The sequence below is a fragment of the Liolophura sinensis genome, chromosome 5 (genome assembly GCF_032854445.1).
Source record: "Liolophura sinensis isolate JHLJ2023 chromosome 5, CUHK_Ljap_v2, whole genome shotgun sequence".
Classification (NCBI taxonomy): domain Eukaryota; kingdom Metazoa; phylum Mollusca; class Polyplacophora; order Chitonida; family Chitonidae; genus Liolophura; species Liolophura sinensis.
In genome coordinates, this window is record NC_088299.1 from 8090947 (window position 1) to 8116532 (window position 25586).

At 36.9% G+C, this 25586-nt stretch overlaps 2 protein-coding genes across 2 annotated transcripts in view; one reads left to right on the top strand and one right to left on the bottom strand.

Annotated features, from left to right (window-relative positions):
• The window catches only part of LOC135465410 (anoctamin-10-like), a 58152-nt gene that overhangs the window by 27533 nt on the left and 5033 nt on the right, over window positions 1–25586 (bottom strand). The window lies entirely within an intron of this gene.
• On the top strand, window positions 1762–24462 carry LOC135465684 (carboxypeptidase N subunit 2-like). Its single transcript, XM_064742989.1, has 2 exons — window positions 1762–1883; window positions 20102–24462. The coding sequence occupies exon 2, from the start codon at window positions 20119–20121 to the stop codon at window positions 21961–21963; it is 1845 nt and encodes a 614-aa protein (XP_064599059.1). The 5' UTR covers window positions 1762–1883; window positions 20102–20118; the 3' UTR covers window positions 21964–24462.

A 25586-nucleotide genomic window follows, 5' to 3' on the forward strand; every position in this document is an offset into this window, starting at 1 on the left:
AAAAAGTCAGCAGTTAGAAACTTGCTCCAGGATGCAAATATAGTAAGCCTGATGAAACCTTTTTTGCTGTTGTTATATATACATTCTTAGTTTTTACCTGTAAATGATTAAAATTCAACAAAATGATTGCAATCAGGCTTTAAAGTATAGGCATGCTTTAATCATTATGGGTGAATATCTCACCTGTGACAGTGTACAATAATGCCTCAACATGTACATCCACTTTAAGTTACAGTGTTTTTGGGTAAGTGGGAAGGTCCGTCAGCAACCTGCGGATGGTCGTGGGTTTCCTCCGGGCTCTGCCTGGTTTCCTCCCACCATAATGCTGGCCGCCGTCGTATAAGTGAAATATTCTTGAGTACAGCGTAAAACACCAATCAAATAAATAAATAAAACAGTGCTTTTGGTATCTACCTATGTACATGCAGCTAAGAAAAAGAAAAGACTCCACAAACATTTTAGTCATACATGTATACACACGAGCAAAGAGATGGATAACTTTGTTTATAACAGATATTACATGTACTTGAGGGTCAAAGTAACATAGGTCATGGTATCCACATTCTTTTCCTTAAGAAATGATAGGGTTAAAGTAGTCCCTGCCCCCTTCCACCAAATACCTGTTTGTAATGAGGCTCTAGCTGGGGTGGCTGATGACCAATGGCAATGCAGTCTTCAAGGTTAAAGTTCATGGCAGTTGCAAGAACTTATCCCTTCATTGTACCTTAACATGGGTCCATCATAAAGAGATTACATGCATGGAAAATGGATAACTATAAATTAACAACCAATAGAATGGTCTTAACCAGATGAAATCTCATGAATACCTACCTAGATACCTATTCACAAGTTTGTCATGTTTACTGTGAAATCTCAGGAAACTTTACCAACTATACACAACAAGAAGTGTCAGCCCTGGCCCCATGCCCACGCCTCTTTTCCTCACAGCCGACACCCACACTTTACACCCTCATGCATTCTTCACTTCTCTAGGCCTATCAAAATGCATGAATGCACAGAGGGTTGATTCTCCAGGAGTTGGGTGAGTCTATTTTTAGCTCTACAGGTGGGAGAAGCCATTAGGTGCATGGGTCCCTGCAGAGGTCTGTTGTAACCCCTGCAAGGAACTTGGATTGGTGTCAACTAACAGCCAGGCATGCTGTAGTGAAGGTATTAGACACATATACTCCACTGTCTGTCCTGTACACAGGTGAACAGGTTGATATCTCATCTTACCTAGGACACTAACGAGTTGAAAGTTTCACAGAAACTCAAGCTCAGGTGTGGTGGGGTTCATACAGAGGTAAGACTGGGTGTTAGAAACGGTTCATCAACGCTAGTCAGTGAGCTTCCAGGCTCTGTAGCTACCTGGCTAACAGGTGTGAGGATTGAAACCACAGGTGAGGTAGGTGGGTGGGTGTATACGACCCCCTGGGTCAGATAACTGTTTGACCACTGGAGACACAGGCCCATAGAGAGGGTAAGGTCTTGTGTAAACTTTCCAACTCCCCCTATGCATTGTCTATAATGCCTACACATTAACTTCAAGGGGAATTTTCTCAAGCATGCTTAGTGAGTCATGCATACATGGTAGATAGGCTTCTAAAAACTTAGCTTCACGTTATCATGAGAGCTTTGCTTGAAAGCTGATCTATACCTATCATGCTTTCACTTTCCGTTGTTATCAGTTATTTATGAATTTAGACTGCATTGAGCATTTTCTCCTAACTTCTAATCGCAGCATTCAAACTTTCTTTCACAGGGACAGTCAAAGATTTAGGAGAGTGAATTGATCACATGGTTTAGGACACCCTGCCCATCAGCCTCATGAGAACATCTGCTTTCTACAGATACTGAGATAGTCACAGGAAATCATTGAACAGGTAAGGAAGTTTTTCTACTTGAATGCTAAATGACTAAAAAAATTGACTAGTGAATAAGTTGCACATTTCCTCTGACTCTGAGAGCAGCTCTGTTGATCCTACAAAGATGCTTTGACTGGACAGTACGACAATACCCTACAAGAAAAATTTAAGTTTTACCTACAAAACATGACAATTTTTATTGAAACATTCACTTTTTGGAGCGAAATTTGAGGCCATTTACTAAGCATTGTTTTATATCATGTCAGCATAGTATACATGTATATGCAACTCTCCAAATTTATAGCCTGTTTATTAGCTGGTATAATCAGACCGTGCAGAGGAATTAAAATATCTACACATGTATTTAATACAAATATCGATCACCTAAACAATTTAAATTGTGACAAGTGGCATTATAGTGTCAGGGAGATTAGAACTTGTGGAGAATTTAGCATGGACTCCAGGTATGAAGGGTATGAATTTTCCCTTATTGTGCATTAAGTTCTTTCAGTGTGTTGATTGAGAACAAATACAATAACAATATAGCTTATCTATAGGAATATAAAGCAAAGCTTCTATTTTGCAAATAAATTGTCAGGTTAATTTGAACTGAGAACTTTTCAATTTTTTCATTTTATATGACTAATTAATTAATTTCATAAATGAAATAAATTAATTATTCCAGATGAAAAAAAAGTTTGAGGAGTTGAGGAGATATATACTAAGATGTGATAAAATTCCTAAATTGCATGTCAAAGTGACATGGTGAGTAATTTTGCCTGCGGCAAAGGATTGAGAGACTGTCAGTCATTGGGGACTCTGAAATTGTCTAAATTGAAAAACGCACAAGTGAAAGTCTTAAATTATGATGTAAATTGATCATGAAGAGAAATGTCAAAAAGTAGCCATGGAAGAATGATGGAGTATTTTGAGATGTCTTGGCTAAATGTTTGACACGATTTGTAAGAAGATATATCAAAATCCACAACTACACAAATCCTTTTGCGCATGCATGGTCACATGTTACATGCAGAATTTCAGGTGGGCGAGCATACACTTCGCTTTTGGTCACAAACTAGCAAAAAGATAATAAAATATCCTCATTATATAAAAGATTTAAAACTTGACAAACAAGAAATTCTTGTATAAACTACCATTATTAATCCACATAAATGAAACATATTTATAGATGACAAACAAAAAATTTCCATGTATACTAACATTTTAAATTCACATAAATGAAATATATTTATAGGTTATGTTCATAAATTTATGAACATGACCTATAAATATATTTCATGTCTTCATCATCAAAATCAGACTGGTAAACACTAAAATTCATGCATACACATCTAACAATTGAGTCATTAGTGAGTTACGACTGGCAGTTAGAACTTACGTAATCATAATACATACGCTGAATGTGATTTTGATGCAGGTTCAGATCGCCTCTTAATATAGCACTGTGTATGGCTGCTCACAATGAAATAATCATTGGCTGACAATTACTGTATTAATACAACACACATGTAACTGTCCAACCTGAAGGACAAGCATGGAGAGAGCCTTGTGATCAAATCATATAACTTGTACACAAAGTTAAATAGCTGTCCAATTTTTCAGTAATTTTCTGCAACAACTGGACAAAGCATACAATCATATCCAGTCGACAGCTGTATTTGTCACAGTTGCATTAATGTTCAATGGATTTTCTTGGAACATACCTGTAAGATGTGATGAGTTTGTTGCCAATTAATAGTTTTGAAATGATATCATAGCTGCTCTGAGCCAATCATTTAGTCACATGACTAGAGTACTGCGGGCTGTTTCTTAAAGGGGTCGTAACGTTACGCTGGCCTAATCACCATGATGTCGCATACTGATGGCATACGTCCCCTTGGCATTTGCGTCCGGTGTAATGTTACGACCCCTTTAAGAAACAGCCCCCTGGAGTGAAAACAAACTAAATTTAAACCAGATAGGATAAGACCTGAATAAGATTTTAGCATGAATATTGAAAAATATAGCTTTTTAGGTAAGAAATTTTTTGCGGAAAAGTAATCAGAATGTATCTAACCTTCAAATAAAATAGTCTCATTGTCCCGTAATTCTTTAAACTATAGAAATAGGCAAAAATCCTCATTTCTTCCATTTTATTAGCTCCATGCTATTTATCACCTACTCGCCATAGTGCGAGGTACTCGGATGGTCAAAACTGTGGATTATTATCCTTGTTCTTTAGTAAGTTGAATAATCTTAGCTACGCTATATATGTGCGTAAAAATAAACAGAACACAAAAATGAAGACATATGGCACATAAGAAATTCAGATTAAGGTGCCAGTGGTCTTAGCTACAAGTGTGTAGTTTCTCCAGCCGTACGTGGGGAGGTCTGACAGAAACCTGCAGATCGTCGTGGGTTTCCTCCCGGACTCTGCTCTACTTTCCTCCCACCATAATGCTGGCTGCTGTCTTATAAGTGAAATATTCTTGAGTACGGCGTAAAACACCAATCAAATAAATAAATAAACAAGTGTGTAGTTAACCTTATCAGCTACATATATACATGTAGGTCTAGTTCTAAGTCAAACTGTGTCTTTAATCAGAATTCCAATTTAGTTGAAATTTACCTGCTATACAGCGTTTGTATCATTGCGTTTGGCACTTGACAATTACACTAAGTGTGCTTCTATTGTAAAAATGCTGCCATTTTAAAAAATCTCAAATGCATACTTTTTTTGGAAAATCACTGTTAAGTTGTGGAACTACAGTGTACACTTCCCAATGTCACCTAATCAGTATAGCTGTTTCCAGTGTCACTCAATCAGTATAGCTGTTTCCAGTGTCACCTAATCAGTATAGCTGTTTCCAGTGTCACCTAATCAGTATAGCTGTTTCCAGTGTCACCTAATCAGTATAGCTGTTTCCAATGTCACCTAATCAGTATAGCTATTTCCAGTGTCACCTAATCAGTATAGCTGTTTCCAATGTCACCTAATCAGTATAGCTGTTTCCAGCCTATAGTTTGCACCCTGATTTATGCAAGCTTTAGTCCTGCTTATATGTCCAACCTACAGTCAATACAATGGCCTAGTACACTGACCTAGTGCTGTTGAGATAGTTCCCATGCCATTGAATACCTGAGACATTTATCACTGTCCAGACAGCCTGGCCAGGAACATGGGTATGAATAAGAGAGTACTTGAATTGAACTTGAACCTGAATAGAAGTGTGGTATTGTCAAGAGCCACATGCACTCACAAATGTATTGCATCTAATATATTTAACCTATGTTAAATTAAAAAGTGAAACACTGCACCTTGCGGTATATGCCTCTGACACAGTTTTATACTGAAGAAGAGTTACAAAAAAATCCTCATTCTTTTCAGTGTTTAGGCATTATTTCTTTTTTGTATTTACAGAAAAGTGTTGCCCTTATTGTCACATTGTCACATTTGTTCAATGCTTTTTGCACAATGACAGCTGCGGACACAAGTATACATGTATCTTCAGTGTTCCAACTTATAAACGCAGACAGATGAACATTCATGTCTGTTGTTAAGAACATTGCTACAGCTGATGTGTAGACGTCTCAGCAGGGTGGGCTATTATTCAGTCATGCACGCAACAAAAGAGTTTATAATCTACATGCACATCATTTATTTTATAAGCTTCACTATAAATGCTTTTGTATCATATGTGGAGTACACATGCGGTCTGGGGACAGAATGGCTTTGAAAAGCACATGTAAATGAGCTAGCCTTTGTCATATGTTCAAGTGGGTCAACCCCAGATAACTGTTCCTGAGTCAACATTAGCACACAGAGATCACACACTGGTCAGGGCCCCTTTCCCTCCACCTGACCCCATAGAGGGTAGGGGTGTATGTGGACAAAGACTGCCCACACGCCTCTGGCATGTCTATAGAGGTTCACAGCTTCATAGCTTGAGTGTAGATGAACATGTATGGAATACTGTATACATGTACACAACAAAGAATTTGGTTCATCTTGTCTGGTGAACTACAGGTACATACATGTAGAAATTCACATTACAAAAGTGGTTTTAAACAGATTTAATAATAATAATAAATGGAATTTCTTCCTTTTCAATATGCTTCAGTTAATAATACCCTTAGTATTCTTGTAGCTTCATGGATGGGGTCAAATTAATCAATGTCAGATAAGAGTTACTCGGACTAATTGCCTTGCATGTACATTTAAGTCCACTTTATTTGAATATACTTTGGACTCAATATATAACTAACCTTGAAGTATGGAAATTAACACAGCCATGTAATTGAACAGCTAACATTTTTCACACATTTGTCTGCAGGGGTGGTTTGGCAGGAGGGGTGTGAGAGGTGGGGGGGTGCGATTTTTTCAGTAATTATAGGATGGATGTAACAGGTCTTGGTTAAATTTATCCCAAACTCGGACAGGGAATTCCAAAGTTTATCCCTCCTCCGATGCCTTCAAGGCCTAGCTATATGTAGCTTGCAAGCAAAAAGTATCCAACAGTGCTTATACTGGACTGACTGCTTGTTACAGCTGAAGGTTGTCAAACTAAGCTTAATGTTGGACCACTTGCCTTCACTGACATGATGTATCAGTATGATCTGTACATCACATGTTGAGTTACATGTACTTGCCAATGGCAAATGGTTTTATTCTGAGCAAACAGGTTTCCTCCAACAAGGAAAACTACTTCAATCAGAACTACATCAACTAAACCAAAACCCAATTCAAAATAAATAAATAAATAAATATAGCTTGTTGTAATACTTTGAACAAAATGACATGCTAGAATGGTATTTCACTTCTATACAAGGCTAAAATATTAACTTTGTGTATACAATTATAACATGGCTTTGAGAACTCTACCTTTGGTATATGTGTCAACATTGCATAGGACAGGTTTTCTACTTTCTTAAACACCACAAGCTGCAAGTTCAAAACTGCAGGTATTCTGTCTTTAAATACCAAAGTTAAGCCTCCACCAAACACTGATAATCCTACTTAAGCCCAGTTTATCACAACACATGTGTGTGTCAGACAGAGGTTAAGATGTTCTTAAAGAATGGTAAATGCTGGAGTCCTAAGAATGTCCCTGTTTGTGCTTACATAGGAATTAGTTCCAAACTGGATGTCTGACACATCAAACGTCTTTAAATAACATGCCCATTTTCTTGTTCACTTCCCGCATCTCACAGAAAAACAAAAACAATGACCTATTAACTTTTATTCTATTTTGTTCATTTGTGCACACCTATTAGTTAGCTTTGCACATCTCCCCATCAGGTTCATATGAACTAAATACTGCATGTACATTACAAATGCAATATGTTAACCTTTAAAACACATCCTGTTTTGAAACATTTTTTAGTTCCAGGTAAATCTCGGCTTTTTTGCCATTGTTTAATGTCAACATGTTTACCTGTAATATGTTTCAGAGACAAAAAAGTAAACACGTGTAAATGCATATACATTTATCTCTATGAAGCTAGGTTGTTTTCGGAAGGGTGCTTCACCCTGTTCGTAAGATCTGCACTCAGCTCTGTTCTATTGGTTTGGGATAGTGTTAAAGTGTATGAACATAAACAATATGATCAAGTCGATCAAGTCTGAGTGCTGATCAAAACTGTCCCCCGCAAAAAACTATTTCCATCAGTTTTTAAACTTTTTACATGTTATGAAAAGCCTTCAATGTAGGTAAAATATTGTTTTTTTGGCCAACATCTAGGGTAACTGTTATATGAAGTTTCATCACTTTATTCATGAGAGTTTCCTTTATTTGTCCACAGAACATTAAGAAAACAATTATTTTTTGTAAAATCATCTGTGATGAACTATCTCCAGATCAATGAAGTAAGTTTTATGGAGTTTTGGTGCTCAAAATAATGTGGGAAACCTTTCAAAACTAGTCTCAAAAACCCACCTTAGAAGCTCATTACATTTGTGTAACATCTTGGTATAAAGCAAAAAAATGTAAAAAAAAAACAAAAAAACAGATGAAGTATTTGTGGACACTGCTCTCTGTTGCCCTTCATTTGATGAACACTAGTTTTCATGTCATGCTTGCAGGCAGTGGAAAATGCCATATTATCCCTTTTTTGTTGAGTGTTACCCTTGCCTACTGCCCTTTTTATATAGCTATAGGTGTCGGTAATGTCTACATTAACACTTAAAAAGAAATTAAATATACTTTATACATGTATAGATGTGTGTATTCACATGTAGGTATAAAAGGGTAGGATTTGTTAGATGTGGAGGGATACATACACGTAACAAAATCCAAATGTTAGTAAGACCGTGCATCATGAACTGTGCATGATAGGTGTCATGTTAGGTGTCATGCTAGGCTAGATGAATGTCAGAAAACGCACATCCTACAAACTCTCTGGTCCACATATGTGATACGTCTGATCACACATTCATTGACACATTCAAGCACAGAGGGTCACATTTAGAAAGCACTTTCCCAAAACCGCAAGTTCATTTTACATCAAGTCCAGGTTTTTGTAGTAGTTAAATGATGCCCTGTTTTACCTGTAAACTTAACCCCCACCCCACCAAAAAAAAATGGTGGCATACATAACACTCAAAAACTGAAAATGTAATAGCCAAATCAGTCATTTTTCAGTCAAATGGCCAAATCAGTCATTTTTCAGTCAAATAACCAGATCAGTCATCTTTTCAGTCAAATAGGCAATTTTTTCAGTCAAATAGCCAAATCAGTCATTTTTAAGCCAAATCAGTCATTTTTCAGTCAAATGGCCAAATCAGTCATTTTAAGTCAAATAACCAGAACAGTCATCTTTTCAGTCAAATAACCAGAACAGTCATCTTTTCAGTCAAATAGCCAAATTTTTCAGTCAAATAGCCAAATCAGTCATTTTTAAGCCAAATGGCCAAATCAGTCATTTTTCAGTCAAATGGCCAAATCAGTCATTTTTTAGTCAAATAACCAGATCAGTCATCTTTTCAGTCAAATAGCCAATTTTTTCAGTCAAATAGCCAAATCAGTCATTTTTAAGCCAAATAGCCAAATCAGTCATTTTTCAGTCAAATGGCCAAATCAGTCATTTTTCAGTCAAATAACCAGATAAGTCATCTTTTCAGTCAAATTGCCAAATTTTTCAGTCAAATAGCCAAATCAGTCATTTTTAAGCCAAATGGCCAAATCAGTCATTTTTAAGCCAAATGGCCAAATCAGTCATTTTTCAGTCAAATGGCCAAATCAGTCATTTTTCAGTCAAATGGCCAAATCGGTCACTTTTAAGCCAAATAGCCAAATCAGTCGTTTTTCAGTCAAATGGCCAAATCAGTCATTTTTCAGTCAAATGGCCAAATCAGTCATTTTTCAGTCAAATGGCCAAATCAGTCATTTTAATGTTCACCTCTGTAGTCCGCTAAATGTAATTACATATACATGTAAGACACATAAACCAAATTTTTGTGTTGGTGTTTTTACCTGTCAAAAGGCTGAGGCCCAGATTGGCAAGGAATATGGTTTTAAACAATATCTTTAGTATCACCTTACAGGACAGCCTGATGCTGTAAGTGACACTGCATGTATGTGTTTTTGTATGTGAATATTAAACATTTAAGTTTAGTGCACACTTACTTACTGGGACTGTAAACGCATCCAAAAGGATTGCTGGCCTGCTTTTTGTCTGGGTTTAAAAGCTCTGCATGATTACATCACTATCAAACCATAAAAAAAATTGCTCATGTTGTCCGACAGACAGTATATATAAAGGTTTTACCATGTTCGTACATCCATTTGTTGCTGTCTTGCTTAACACTCGGGGGCCTCCGTGGCTAAGTTGGTTAGTGCACTAGCACTAGTTCAAGTCCAGCTCATGCTGGCTTCCTCTCTGGCTGTACGTGGGAAGGTCTGACAGCAACATGTGGATGGTTGTGGGTTTCCTCCAGGCTCTGCCCGGTTTCCTCCCACCATAATGCTGGCCACCGTTGTATAAGTGAAATATTCTTGAGTACAGTGTAAAACACCAATCAAATGAAATGAAAAGCTTGACACTCAGCACTGAGAGGTTATATAGAACAGAGGAAACAGGACTGGTTGGCCCAGTGTAAATGTGACTGGGTGAGGTGTCATGTCATGTTTGGTGTACTTCAGTGGTGTCATGGACTTGCTCTGTCGCCAAGATTAGTAGTTTATGCGTACAAACCTGATGACTCCTCAACGTAATATGACTGAAAAATTATTAAGTATGCTGTAAAAATCCAAGCATACATATACATTACTTGTTTTATTTGACTGACAGCTATTTAAGTCCATACTCAAGGCTTGTTTTCTTATGACCTTCAGCTTAAAGTCGGGTGAAACAGTACATAATTTGGTGGACCAGCCTTGCAAGGTACCTATAGAAGATGTACCTATTACCTATAAATATATTTAACAAAGTCCACAGTACTTCATGTAAGTAGAAATGAAAAGAAATGTGCTGGGAGCCTGCAGAATGTGGGAGTCCCAGCATTCCTTTCTGAAGCCATGGAAAATTTTCCATTTTACCCGTCCACATGGACGGCTTTCCTGGCAGCTATTCAACATAAGTATGTGTCATGTACAGCAGACTGTATTGCATATAAATTACAGTATATACATGTAGATCAAACCTCTCTTCCCACCAGCTATTCATCTCTTCATACATATTCGTAATGCGATTGGAATGCCCTACATATACACATTACAATAAGGGTTGAACTCTTAAGGAAAGCCCAGATCAAACCTCCGTCATCAATCCAGAATAAAAAGATGATTAATGTAAACCAAGTCATGGACTTTTGATGTCTTGTGAAATTCCGTGTGTGAAAAGTACATGGTGCTTTCATGACCAATTCATGACCAGACATCAAAAGTCCATGACTTGATCCATATAAATAAATTAAGCTGCAGACTGTTGGAAAAGTTTTCTTTCCAAAATGCAACCTGCAGATGATCGTGCCCTTCCCCTGGTCTTTGCCCAGTTTCCCCGCCATAGCTTTTACAGCCGGTGGGGTGTTTCTGAGAACACATTCTGACAAAATTAACATGGGAAAGATAGTGAAAATAGGAGAACACAGCACAACAGGAAATGACACAGCCTGATTTCAGATTCTGTCTAAATCTATGCCGTCGCATATTAAGTGAAATATTCTTGAGTACAGCGTAAAACACCAATCGAATAAATTAATAAATAAATTCTTTTCAAAATAGTACCCGGAGTTTGCTTCCATGTGCGAAGCAAAGCTGCAACAATTTGACTGAGAGTAGGTCATAATTATCTTAGATGACAGTCTGGACACATTAAACTTTTTCAAAATTTGACGAGAGCCTTCCATTTTAGCATGATAAGATTATGTATATAAAAGCATGTATATGTATTATGTATAAAAAAGATTAGAAGAAAGCTAACATGTTGGCCTATTTAATTTTTTCAAATCTTTATGACTCAACATTAACTGACGCAATATGTGGTTATGCATTCATCTTTTGTTCAATGTTTTCTGGGTAGCACTGCCTTTAAATCAGTTAGAGTGGTGACAAAGCTTTTACAAAGAGTCGATCAGCTCAGTTGTTTCAGCAAACAAATTTGTTTCCCAAGAATTTGTTCTTTTTTTTTTTGTTTTGTTTTCTTTTTGTCAATTTGGGGAAAATAATTTGCTTTGAGGATAAACTACTACTAAAATAATACTAAAATATAACATTGTGTCCTTCAAAATATATACATGTGCAGCAAAAATAGATGTATACAACACTGATAATTTTCAGACTGTTTCATAACTTTCAAGGTCATCCATTGTCACACAACCTTCAGAAACATTGGTTTACCCCACAAGGGCACAAAAATGTACATTTTTTTTGTATTACGTTTCACTGAGCTGTTTATAATAACAACAGATGTCATGGTAATGCAATCCAAGTTCATTCACCTGTTCCCAGTTCCGCTGTACATGGTGCAGAAGCCAGGGTACATTTGGACTCCAATGTCAGTGTGTCACAGTATACTTGATGTGGATGGCAATCATGCGATCCATGTAGTGTTACATTTGTGCATGTTACATAACCTCGTAACCTAGGCCAATGAATTCTTGCTGACTGAATTTAGGTTTAATGGATATATATACCCAACTCCACACCAACGACTTCTGTTCAACTGGAGGACCCCCAACTCCTCCAATTTACACCCATTCTCCAAACATCACTTCGCCTCCCTTCACAATTTCAAAACATTTTCCCCCCACATTTTCACTTTTCTCAATTATCATAATTTTGTGGAACACTAATTATGAATGGGTATTGCATAATGCGAAAGCATGGACAGTATAGATCCCCTCCCCCCCCCCCTTATTATGGGGTCAACAATGATTCTGCAAACTGCTATATTGCTCAGTGTGCATGGAAAAATAATTGACATCCATTTAATTTCTATAGAGCACTCTACATGTGTCATCTGTAGGGATGTATTCTGAGAACAGAATATGGTTCACAAAACTTTCAGTTGTCACTAAATTTTACGGCTGTATTCACCTGAAGCTTGGTATCCACTTTCAGGAGAACATAAAGGCCATAAAATGAGACTTTTTGATGCCAACACTTGAGTTTTTTGGTTATGAAATTATTCAAGCTTCACAAAAAACTCTTCAGGGCATAGCCCAAGATTAAGTGGGATTAGTCCATTATAATCAACCAAAATGTGTCTGGCCCGCTTGAAAAAGGGTAAACTTCAGATGAAATACACATGAAATATATGTACACTAATTCTTCAAGAGAGAAGTATTGGGAGTAGAGAATTGATTTGCACAGTTTTATGAAGTTTGCATTGTTAATGACACAAACAAATCATTTCTTGCCTCACCCACCAGACAAGCGTCATTTTCATAATAATTGTATGCAAAGGCATAAATTCCACTGAAAAAAGTGCTGAAAACATTGAAGATACACAGTAGGTCTGTATACTACACATGTATGCGATTACATCCTTTATGTATATTGATATATTACCAGTCCTGTGAGTTTGTTTAACCAGTATACCCGTGCCCTCAGACACTGTTTATTTCTTTTTTATCCTCATATCTAAGCTACAAAACATGAGCTCAGTATGGGAAGAAAATCACTCGTGTGTGAAAAGACCTTGACTAGGTTTTTGTGCTAAAATTCTCACCTTACACTTGGAATACTAGACACTTGAACTCTTGGTAACACGGCATACTTTAGCCTAAAGGGGCTTCAATCATGTCTCCATGTAAATCAGTGCACATTCAGCTATTACCCATTACAGACAGGACGCAAAACATTGACCACAGCACCATTATTTATTATCATCATTATCTTCTGACAACAGAAAACCAAAATGTATATCCATTAAAACTCACGAGCCAAGCAATTTATTTATCAATTGAGATTTTCAATTTGATATTTACACTGTTCTATACCTACAGGCAGTAATTATTCAAACTTGCCCAAGTCATGTGAGAACATATGCAAATTTCATTACTGGTGTTTGAGTATTATATTGAACATTATTATATTTTATGGTACAGTGTATCTTGTTTAGACAGGTTATTTTAAACAGTTAAAATAATAAGTACCCTTAATTCTTCAACCACTTCTGACACCAATATTTCAAACATTCTGAGAAATCTATGGGGTTTTATTGAGTAATGTACATGTAGTTAGCAGAGTTTTGTGAAGCTTGCATCTTAAATGACACAAACAAATAATTTTGACAATCATTTTCATTATTGTTGTATGCATAACTTCCACTGAGAAAAGTGCTTCAGTGGTTGAAAAAAGATTTACAGTAATTAATGTACACTGCACTATGTAATAGTGTCAAGAAAATTCGCCCATGCACCCAATTGTGCAGCTTCACCCTCATAAAGATATGATACACAAACAAGAATGTCTGCTTAGAACCTGTATGTGTTTGAAGACATGCATGTACCGGAACTCTTTTTATTTTTTGGGTACTGTAAATATTCGGAAAATCTCACATATATCCCCCGCCTAGATGCCTGAAATATTGAGAATGCTCTTGAAGCAGGTGGTTGATATATGCATGTTAGACTTGGGCACACATGTAAGCATGCGTATACTCTTTACTTGTTTGTGTACATGTAATGCTTATTCACTTGTTCTCATGCTGGCTTCCTTTGATCATACGTGCATGGGAAGGTCTGCCAGCAACCTGCGGATGGTCGGGAGTTTCCCTTGGCTCTGCCTGGTTTTCTTCCACCATAATGCTGGCCATCACTGTATAAGTGAAATACTCCTAAGTACAGCAAAAATAAATAAATAAATGTATATTCTCTTGATTACAGAACAAGTCCTGACCACTGAAAAGTCTCTTCCTGTATGTTATGTCATGCACATATCAACAATAATCTAGTATTTTCTGACCTTGAATTAGACAAAACATCATTAGAAAAGAGTTGCCTGAAAATTGTTCTTCTCTTTATAGTTTATTGGCCCACGTTATCATGAACATATACACATACTTACCATATTCTGGTATGTACATGTGAGGATAAAACAGACTCTAAATCACCCTAAATTTCACCCACAAAAGTGCATTTTTAGAGGCATGCAAATAAGTGTCACAAAATATTATTACTGGTGCTGAAACTTAAAATTTTCCAGTATAACATCATCCTATGTTCCAAACAAACTTCAAAACACCTTTCTAAAAAATAAAACTCTCCCAATCAGGAAAAATGGGCAAATTAGTCATGGACGAAATTCATGGTCATTCAGGGTATGTTCCATGTACATTTATAAATTCTTTTCTCCAAACATTGTAGCTATAGAGTGCACAGGAATTAATACATGCGTACTTGTACTTTTTTATTAACTTATACTGCAATACTGATACATTTAATTCAGTGAGTGTTAATTTATTGATTTATTGATTGGCGTTTTATGCCATACACCAGAATGACTGCGGCCACACCCGGCAGTGCCCAAGGTGTTTCTAAGATGCACATGGTATATGTGTCATGCCTATATATTTCAGCTGGAACGTTATTTTAGGCGTGACAGGAAATAGCCCCCACCTTCATGCTTGCTAATTCCCCACTTCCCCTTGATACACTTTACCCATGGAATCTAAAGTCCCAACAAGTACTTAATTATGGGGTTTAAGGTGGAAATCTGATAGGATCAAAGATGTCAAATGAACTGTAGTAGATTCAGACAACAGACATGTTTCCGGATGATCTGTGAAGTGTTTACTTTCTCAGTGAGATCATAGCCAATTTCCTCTGTTTTGTACCAGAGTGGCCTTTGTGCATTGTTAAACTTCCTGCATTACTATACACTCCTGGGCTACAACATGTAAATAACACTTAAAAATCAGCAAGATAAGAACACAATAAAAGGAAAGCAATGCTAGAGAATATTATCTAAAAGACCTAAGAGTTTGAACTTTTAACACCCTTGAGCATATCTTCTAAATTGTCTTTAGATTCCAGCCATAGCTAAGGCACCACAATCCATCCCTGCGGTTATCAGTAAAGGAACAAAATGCAGGAAAAAGTATAAAGCATATGATGTCATTTATACATGTATACAATGAGTTTATTTGTTAACTGTAAACCCACATTTCACCTTCTTGTTAAAAGTGGTTCACTCCTGTGAATTAATTAGACTCTGTTTTGCAAATGTGGTTCACATCTGTGGATTAGAACCTATAAAGTTGTTAAAAGTGAATTAATTGTATCCTTTGATTTAATTATATCCTGTGAATATATTGTATCCTTCTTGCTTACACGTGCAGGTGCAAACAGTGTACATGTTCTGGCCTGCTATATGCAACTGGTGTTGCCAGATTGTAGGCTCACATAACCAATACTGAGTGCACGGTCTTAAGCTCTTCAAAAAAGAAAACCTTAAAGCAACACATAGTTAATTATTATGTAATCAATAACAATCAATTTACTCTTTTCAGTACAGTGATTTGACTGGTAATGAATGAATAGACTGTAAATAACCATGCAATTACACACCTTTGCATATCAGCTAACATGTACCTGTGTTAATTAGGATAATTAACCTACAATTACCTATTCATAGGTTAACAATGAATAGTAGATGTTAAAAGTAATGCCTCTCCAAGTTCTTCATGAATTCTCTTCTATTTTAGATCTGGGATAATTTCACCATTCTACATTTATAAGTCAATATCTAATCAAATCACGCGCTAACAAACCAGCTGGTGTAGTACATAGCGAACTTCAAACGCCCATAAGATAAACCCCATAGGTACATGTATATATCTCATCTGATACACCTTTTAACTTGAAACCTGGAGGGGCATGTCAATCTTCATGAATATGTACTGTGGCTGCAACAGGCTGGAACAACTGACACCAATATATTATGTTACATGTACAGTACATTAAATTAGTCCCTGCGGTAACAGTCATCTTCTACATGTACATGTTGCTGACCTGATTTATCTTCATCACAGCCAACATAATGCAAAATTCCACATACCATCTCCTGAGGGTTGCACCAAAATTCCTGTACCAAATCATACCAGAAATTCACCTGAATCATGCATAGATATATGTGGTTTAGGACGTAATCTGAGACATTCTTACATGTGAATCCAGCCAAGGTCACGCAGCTCTTATTTCATACCTGTTTATAAAAGACCCCATAATAAGGCTTGATTGTGAGGAAATATGTCCTCAAGCTATCAAATCTGTTTCACTGTCAGCCATTGCATTCGTTTATCACAATTATACATGTACATGAGTGCTGTGTGAATCTCATACTGTACCAGGCTTTAGCAAGGTTAATGTTTAAAACACTAGTCTTAAAACTTGCTGATAATAAAATATACATATATATGGAACCATGCAGTGAAGTGTTTTCATTGGCTACAAACAAATCCAATGACAGCATAGAACCAATCAGAGAACAGAATCTACAGAGAGGCCTCCCCCTCTCCCTTTTGATAAAATTCCTCACAAAACATCCATACAGTGTCGTCTACGTGATAATTAACAAGATTCATGACAAAACAAAGGTAACACTTGCGTCCATGATGTAAAAGTATATTGTACGTGAGCAATTGATGTATGTTAAGTCAGATGACAAAGTACTAGTGTAACCATGTGACAGTTATATTTACATGTAAGCCTACTGTGTTTAAAATATTTTATTGCACTTTGACCTACAGGTGTAGTATATACATGTACTGTTACTGACATTTGAATATCATCCCTAGAAAGCATGCTGCGCGATCTAGCATTGTTTCCTTTCTCATAAATGCTTTGTTTCCTCATGACACGTACATTGTCTTCAATCATATACTGCTTCAAGTAATACATATGACATAATTAATTTTTTTTTTTTAATATTTATTCGGTACAGTATAGTTATGCCATGGTTCAGTGATTTCCCCATGCCTATTCTCTCTCTCCAAAACACATGCAAGTGTGCCAACATAAAGGCATCTGTACAAGACAACATGTACCCATACCAATAAAACTTATGATGGCATTCAAAGATGCAAGAAAGGAAATTTAAAATGTGAGTTTTATATGAGCCAATAAAGTCATTTCTCACTCTAAAGTATATACTTAAATTTTACTTGATAGATTAACTAAGTTACACGGTGAGATTTATTAAAGTTTCGGGTTTCAAGAGTAGAATTTTTAAAGCAACAGTCTGGTTTGAACAAGTTCAAAAAAAGCTTCTTCCAAAATGTGCAATAGCAAAAACAAGGATTCAGTGCAGGAAAACAACTGATTGCATACAATTGCATGTACATGCAGGGTGTGTTAAAACAACAGTTCACATTTACATGTACAGGTAAACACTGCAATCATGTCCTGTACTGCCAGACAACACACCTGTCCATTATGTCAACACAAATGAAACCATGCAGTGTAGACCATTAGTTTAGCAGGCATGGCCAACCATGTATATATGTACAGGTATATGTACATATATACAGAGCCAGGTTAATCAGTGCAGTGAGGGAGGGGTGCTGATTTAATTAGACCTAAACTGAGCACATTTACATATGCATGGACATGTAATTTGCTCTCTGGAGCACCTTATTTTCAAAGTTGCCAACAACTGACCTTAATTATTTTTAGCACAGGCTAAATGTTACTTCATGAAAAAGTAACCCTTCATATCCAAGGAAATGCATGAATAATATTTAACTGTTTCAATGCAGTTCTACCTGTATTACATGTTAATACCCTTGCAGGAATTTGTGGATGATTCATCCAAAGTAAACTACTAGTGAATATGCAAAGCTCTGACCAGCAAAATGAGTGGGAATTGTTAACAAGATGGTCACATACTAAAAACAATAGGATAATCAAGTATCCTGTCACACATGAAAGTCTCAATTCTGGCTTCCTTTGACAATATAGGATGTCAAAATACCTGCAACTACATGTACGTCACTAATGGGCTTTAGCAGCATTTTTCAGTCCAAAACTTCATTGTCATGAATATCTGCGACTTTCATAACAAACAAGTACATACATTCACACACGGTGTACTGTGTGAACACCTTCCATCAAGTGTATATGTACTTAAACAGTACATGTGTAAAAATTTAAAGTGTTCTATTGCTAGTCAACTTTATAGCGGTTCTTAAAAATCATTCTTAGGAGAGTCAATAAAAAGCCCATCAATACAGACTTTCTGATTTATGACTCCTGACACCTCAGCCACTTGAAATATAACTTTGGCTTAGCAATAGACATTATGAGGAATGTGAAACAATTACAGGAGAAGGTGCAAAAAAAGGTTATCTGATGGAAACTTATGGTAAAAAAACTTCATATCAAAGAATTTAATGAGGTCGCAACTTTAAGTCAGCTGGCCAGAAGAAAAACGCTATTTTGAGAAGGGTACATCTGTGTATTGAATTGCACATATTCCAAGACCAGAAACTTGATCATTTCTCTTGGTTGATCACCATAATGCTGACCGCCATGGTATATGTGAAATTTTCTTGAGGACGCTGTAAAACATGATTCAGATAGATAAATAAATTGATCATTTTAATGCCACTGCACATGGCCAATGAAAAGCCCCACAAAGGTCAAAGAAGGATGCAAAGAGTTCTCAAAACAGGAAATAGAATTCTAATTAGCTTACATATAGTAGTGTTACACTTATTTATAACCTTATCGCATGTTTGCAAGCATAGTCTGAAGGCATTATTCCGTGTTGACTGATAAATCTTTTTGCCTTGAAACTGGCCAATGTAATTTTGTCATCAGAATCAAATGACATTTTAAAGCTGTTATCCAACAGCATGGTCCAAGCAACTAGACTTTTACCACTTCACTTATGCCAAGCATAATTTACAACTGGTCAAGTACTGAAGACTAGAATAGAGATTAGGCATCTTTGGTCTTCTACCCATACCCAAGGACAAAAGACAGAGAGAATACACTGTTGTGAAGTTTGTGCTGGAGAGCAGAAGACAGAAAGCATACATTGTGGTAGAGCTGATGACCATTCCCACAGTAAACTGCAGTCAGTGGTTTCATGCAGTCTAGCACGAAGCTCTCGTGTTATTTACATAGGAGGGGTTTTGTCACAACACGAAGTATAAAAATAATTATTGGGGCACGGTGTGTGTGTTTGTTCAATGATTTTAAGCAATTTTAAAATTAACCATTTAAGCAAAGTTCATTGGCCATATTTGTAAATCAAACTAAAAATTTTTTACAATATGCATTGGGCAATCCACGTAAAAACTGTAAACAAAAAGTTTATCTCGATAGTTTTTTTTTTCAGATTATCAATAAAATTCAAATCATGTGTCTGGTAAAACAGCAGAAAACATCAAAAGTTGCTTCATATGTTCCTTATTAATACTCCAAAGTTTCCTTTTTCTAACTTTACCAGGTTTGGAGATATTGCAATTTTACAAGTTGACTAAGAATAATAATAATAATAATAAGACGAACAATTTATTACCCCTAATAATAATAGTCTGAACAATTTCAAGAGGCGTCCCTCTAGGATACTAGGCTGGACCCCTAAATATGCATAAAATGCACTGAAAGTTGCTCCTTCATATGCAAAAAAAACTTGAGGAATTAGGGTAATTCAAGTACCTTTTTTAAATGTTGCAATTCAACGTTTCACATTTCCAACACAATATCTCTTCCAGCTTATGAGCTTCGGTTCCTGATCTGAATATGATTTTTAATACATTTCATACTATTTCTATTTTTATTGCAGTTAGAGGTCAGCACCAGATGTCTCTACCATGGCCAAGGAGAATTCTTCCGCTTGTCCTTGTTGTTGTAACTACGTGGTGTGTTGGGCTTGGAGAAGAACAGATCTGCCCTTCCACTTGCCAGTGCCTCCTCCAAACGATGGCATGCAAGGGAGGTAACCTCGCAGATGTTCTCACCAAAGTTCCACGGCAGACGTTCAGCCTGGACATTTCTGCTGCAAAGTTTGCATTCCAGTTGGAACATCAGCATTTTAATCAATGCCAAGCAAAATACACCATCCAAGATTTGACACTTAGAGGAAGCCAGATAAGCAGAATCGGTGAAAATGCATTTACAGCATTGGTCAACCTAAGAAAACTCAATCTCAGTCATAATTCCATTGGCGAAATGGCTAGTACATCACTACAAAGCGTGCGTGGTTTGACAGAGCTTGACTTGTCCAACAACCGACTGACATCCTTCGATATGGCATTCTCGAGTCAGAGTTCACTGACATATTTAAATCTTGCTCAAAATCGTCTTGGTACGATACGATCAGGATCCTTCCAGTCATTATCGCGTCTGGAGACACTCATTTTAGATGGCAACAAGTTGTCCGCTCTTCAAGGTCACACATTCCAAGGACTCCAGAGCCTTCGTCACCTTAGCATGCAGCGGTGTGGAATTCATCACATCCCTAAAGACTTGTTTTACATCATCCGAAAGCTTCGGACTCTCGAACTTCAGTCCAATTTTATTCGTGTCATCCCCAATTCACAAGACTTGCGCAACTTAGCTTTCCTACAGAAATTGAATTTGGATAACAACCAAGTTACAGAACTGGGGGATCTTCAGTTTGGAAGCATACCCATAGACAGTTTAAGTCTTTCACATAACCAAATCCATAAAGTACCAGTCAATACATTTAAATACTTTAATGCCAAATACGTAGATCTCTCTTTTAATCGTATAAACTGGCTACCTCCTAGGACATTTCATCCATTGGCTCCAGAGATGACTCATCTGAATTTGGCAGGGAATTCATTATCAAACATTCCAAATGGAGTTTTTCAAGGTTTGTATAGATTACAACATTTAAATCTATCACGATGCAACATCATGTCCCTACCACCCAATGATTTTACCTCTTTGCAACAACTGCGTGTTTTGGACATTTCGGAGAACAGGCTACAAAATCTCTCTTGGGAAGTGACCGCTCAAATGAGGTCTTTGGCTTTAGTTAACATTCAAGGAAATCCATGGCACTGTGACTGTTACATTCAGCCATTGCGTGATTGGTTGAACGATTATTCGAATCAGCAGAGAATGGCATGTTCTCAGTCGGGAGATACAAAGAGCAGCAATTCCAGAAACTGCTGGGAACAGAGATGTAGTAGTCCTGAAGATATGCAGGAGTTAATAATTCAGCGCCTGGCTGACCAGCAGGTGGCGCTTTGTGCGACATCCACATCATCAGCAGGGTTGTCCCTTGATAACATCATCATCATGGTTAGCGTGATAATCGTCATGGTGTCCGTCTCCATTTCTGTTATCGTCATCATGTGGAAAAAGCAGTGCTTCAAGAAGATTTTCAAACACAAAGTGAAGAATGTGAAGCAGCCTCCTTATCAACCGTACACGAGTGACCAAGTCTCTGTTGATCTCGGGTCCATTAACGAATCTGATCGAGGATTTCCGCTTCGGACTTACATGCAAGCCCTTGAGGCAATGAATGGTCAGTTTTACGATATCACCCCAACAGACTCTAATCCCCGCAGTTCCGACCAGTATAACGGTGGCAGTGATTTTGCTGTGGAAACGCAGTCCCGCACCTGTTCGTCACTTCATTCCACCATTGTGGTGGGCAGAGAGTCTGCAGTCTAGTCATATGATCATTGCCTATAGCATTCATGCCTTTATGATATTACTCCCCGTGAATCAAAACTGTTACTTGATGACAAACAATTAATAGGATATCTTGTGAGAAATATATATTTGGAGAGAAACACAAGACAAAGCATATATGTACATGTGTACACAAGAATTTTTATATTTATCTAAAACCAACCGTGGAGTAAATCACCTATAATTTCATGGAATTTTCGGAACTAATTAATGACATGTTATATTGATATTCTGGTGAAAGATCAAGTGGAATTTTCACCTGATTTACAGTCGATACGCTGGAAGTTTAAGTTATTTTTCACCAACCATTTTCCGGAGTGTACTTCATTTCATACAGCTGGGGGATTAGTTGTTGAAAAAATTCCATTAAATTGTAGTTGATTTACTGCATGCATGAAAGCCAGTATCTATGCCACGGAAGGAAAACAATTCTCATAACACAGATGTATTATTACAGAAAAAGAAATTTTCATCACTCCATGCACTTGAAGGAAATGGGACAGTCATAACCTAGCTACCATACCCAAAATATAAACTGCATACAAACAGCTAGATAAACCAAAGCTACCATACCACTCTTCAGCTGTACCATTTTATCATTTGTACATGTATATACAAGCTAATAGAGCAGTTTTGACACTGGCCTGTTTGTATACACCGTTATACACAGTCAAATTGCTGTTCACAGGACAGTTGGGGGAGGGCGAGTAACCTCTGGGCATGCTGGGGGTAGAAATTTAAGGGTGATGAGCACTAAAGGGGTGGTGCAAGTAGGTTGAATTGACCTCAGAGGTCACAAGGCTCAACGATGCAAAAAACAGGCACCTGATGTCAAACGAAGTCACATCATACAAACTATATATTAAAAAAAAGTCATGTATTAAATGCAGTTTATATGGCCAACAACCAGGCTGAAATTTTGTTTTGTCGTCAGCTCCAATTTCAAGTTAAAATAGATGGTCTGCATCTAACAGGTTGTTTATAAAGTGTCTGTATATTTAAATAAGACTGGCATTCCACAGGGTGAACAATACTGTTCAATATTATATAGATCAACCAAACAAAGCAAACAAAAATGAATCCTGTGAATCTGGGAAGAACATATAAACAATTATGGCATAAATATGAGGAATTTTTGATACTGAGGCATTATGCATTCCCCTCTCACAATGAGAAAAACTGTTATGTTTTAATAACTAATGTATAAATAACCGGTTCCTATCATTAATATTCAATTCAAGTATCCTACAAATTTAATGCTGCGTGGAATGGTGTAAAATCAGAAGGCAGACAAATGCTCTGAGTCTCAGCCAAAAGCAGCTAGCTCACCAACACAGTTATCTATTTTAACAGATTTGAAATCCTTAACAATCTTACTTACGTTCATATTTTTTAACAGTAATTATTTAAAGGAATCTGAGTAAAGGCCACAATTTGATCCTACAGATCACCTTCAAAACATGTTTTCCTCTTCCCGCCATCACTACATGATAGGCATATACATGTATGTGACAACATTCTCTGAGGCGTAGATTGTTTTAAAAGTCTGACCTTTAAATCAGTGGCCAGCCCAGAAACTGAGCAATATGTGATACTCATAAACATGTACATTGTCTCCCAAATGTCAAAGTACTGTACCTCACCTGTCTCTAATAAAAAAGGGTTTTAGAGGGTGCATGTACATATATATATAGCAATGTATAAAGTCCTGGGGACTCTTGCACAAAGCACCTGTAAGCTAAGTTGATTGTAATGACCATATTAAACACATGTGTGGCCAAGGTAGTTGAAGTCAACCCTCACTTTGTGCAGGGGGGCCCTGTTTACTTTTTTGCTTCCTAAAACTAAGAATATCACAGCATAATGTTCTGACAAGATGAAGAGCAGAGCTCAGCCATAACCCAGGTCTTAAACATGTACTCACGAATACATCTTATTTTTAAAGTTTCGCTTTGTAATTTAATACCTAACCAGTTTGCATTATTGGTCTGGCCAATAAAAAGCTTACTTAATTCTTTTACAGAGGAAATCTTATAACTGTCTTTCAAAATGAAGCCTTCAAAGAGGAGATGCAAGAAAAATTTTCCTTACATATTTCTATGAATTCCAAGAGGAAATGTCAGTTGCGTGAAAGTGGTCAAATAAACGTGAGTAAGGCCCTAGCTGGGGCCACATCATAATCCTAGACTCAAATCAAAATTTCAAATCAATTTAAAATAATTATTTCTTAAGAAACAAGGTTTGAATATTATTGGACACCTTAAATTCTGGAGTAAAGTTTGAAGAAAAAATTACCGCTAAAATAACAAAGGGAGATACATGTACCCACTTTAAAGACTAAAGTTTTAACTTGAGCGTAAGGTGGCATATACTACATGTAAGCATGCCATCACTGATGTTTCTAGGCTTTGGTTGTGTTGGCTTTGACCATTCACTTTATACGACAAGAATTAAGACTGGAATTGTGCAAAATGTCAAATGCTTTTTTTTATTATATTTTTATTAAGAACCATCATGACCAGATTAGCTAAATTACGTCCTCACTGCACATGTAGGCTGAGTAGTTATGTAAGTTCAGAAATTTGGCAAAATGGTACGAAAAGCTGTCTTGATGGAAATCAACTGGTTTTCTACCATCACCTGTGTGTTACATATTGTACATGTACATTGCTCTTGACAAAAATTTGATCTGTGTTCCCAACGGTGAGTGTATGCACTGTGTTCCCAACAGACCATATACTGTGTTCCCAACAGTGAGTCTGTATGCACTTTGTTCCCAACAGACCATACACTGTGTTCTCAACAGTGAGTCTGTATGCACTGTGTTCTCAACAGTTCATACGCCTTGTTTTCCCAACAGTCTATACGCACTGTGTTCCAAACAGTCTACATGCACTGTTCTCCCAACGGCGAGTCTACATGTCTCTATGGACTATGTTCCCAACATGCCTTTTGCTCTGTGTATCCAACAGTGAGTCTGTATGTTCTGTGTTCCAACAGTGAGTCTGTATGTTCTGTGTTCCAACAGTGAGTCTGTATGTTCTGTGTTCCAACAGTGAGTCCACACAGCACTGTGTTCCCAACGCTGAACAATACCATTGCAAGGTTACCAAAAGAATATATGCACTGTGTTGCCAAAATGCATTACCATGTGATAACTGTCACAAATAACAGCAAATGTCTGTGTATACATCAAGTATGTTATCATGTTAAAACATGTACTGACAGAGCTTCAGCATTCATACACTGTCTTCTATCATTTGCAAGCATGTAACCTGGAATCTGTCTCGGAGATGAACCTTATTTCTTGTCATCTAATACTTTGCACGCATATTGTATTTCTCTACACAATGATGTTTGTGACAACCCTATTTACACAATGAAACAAAAATTGACCTGTCTGAACTCTTCAGAAAGTCCAGCGACCAACAACAGTGTTACTTGAGCTGTCAAGAACAAAACAAACAAATGAATTTGTTTACAACCCCTCTAAAAGACTCTTCTAGAAATATTAGGCTGGCCTTATAATTTCATTGGGCATTTAAACTGACATAAATTGAAATATGTGAATATGGTACAAAGTCATTGTCAAGATAATTTTT

Excerpts from the sequence above, each read along its gene's own strand:
- LOC135465684 (XM_064742989.1), top strand. The coding sequence starts at position 20,119 with ATGTCTCTACCATGGCCAAGGAGAATTCTTCCGCTTGTCCTTGTTGTT.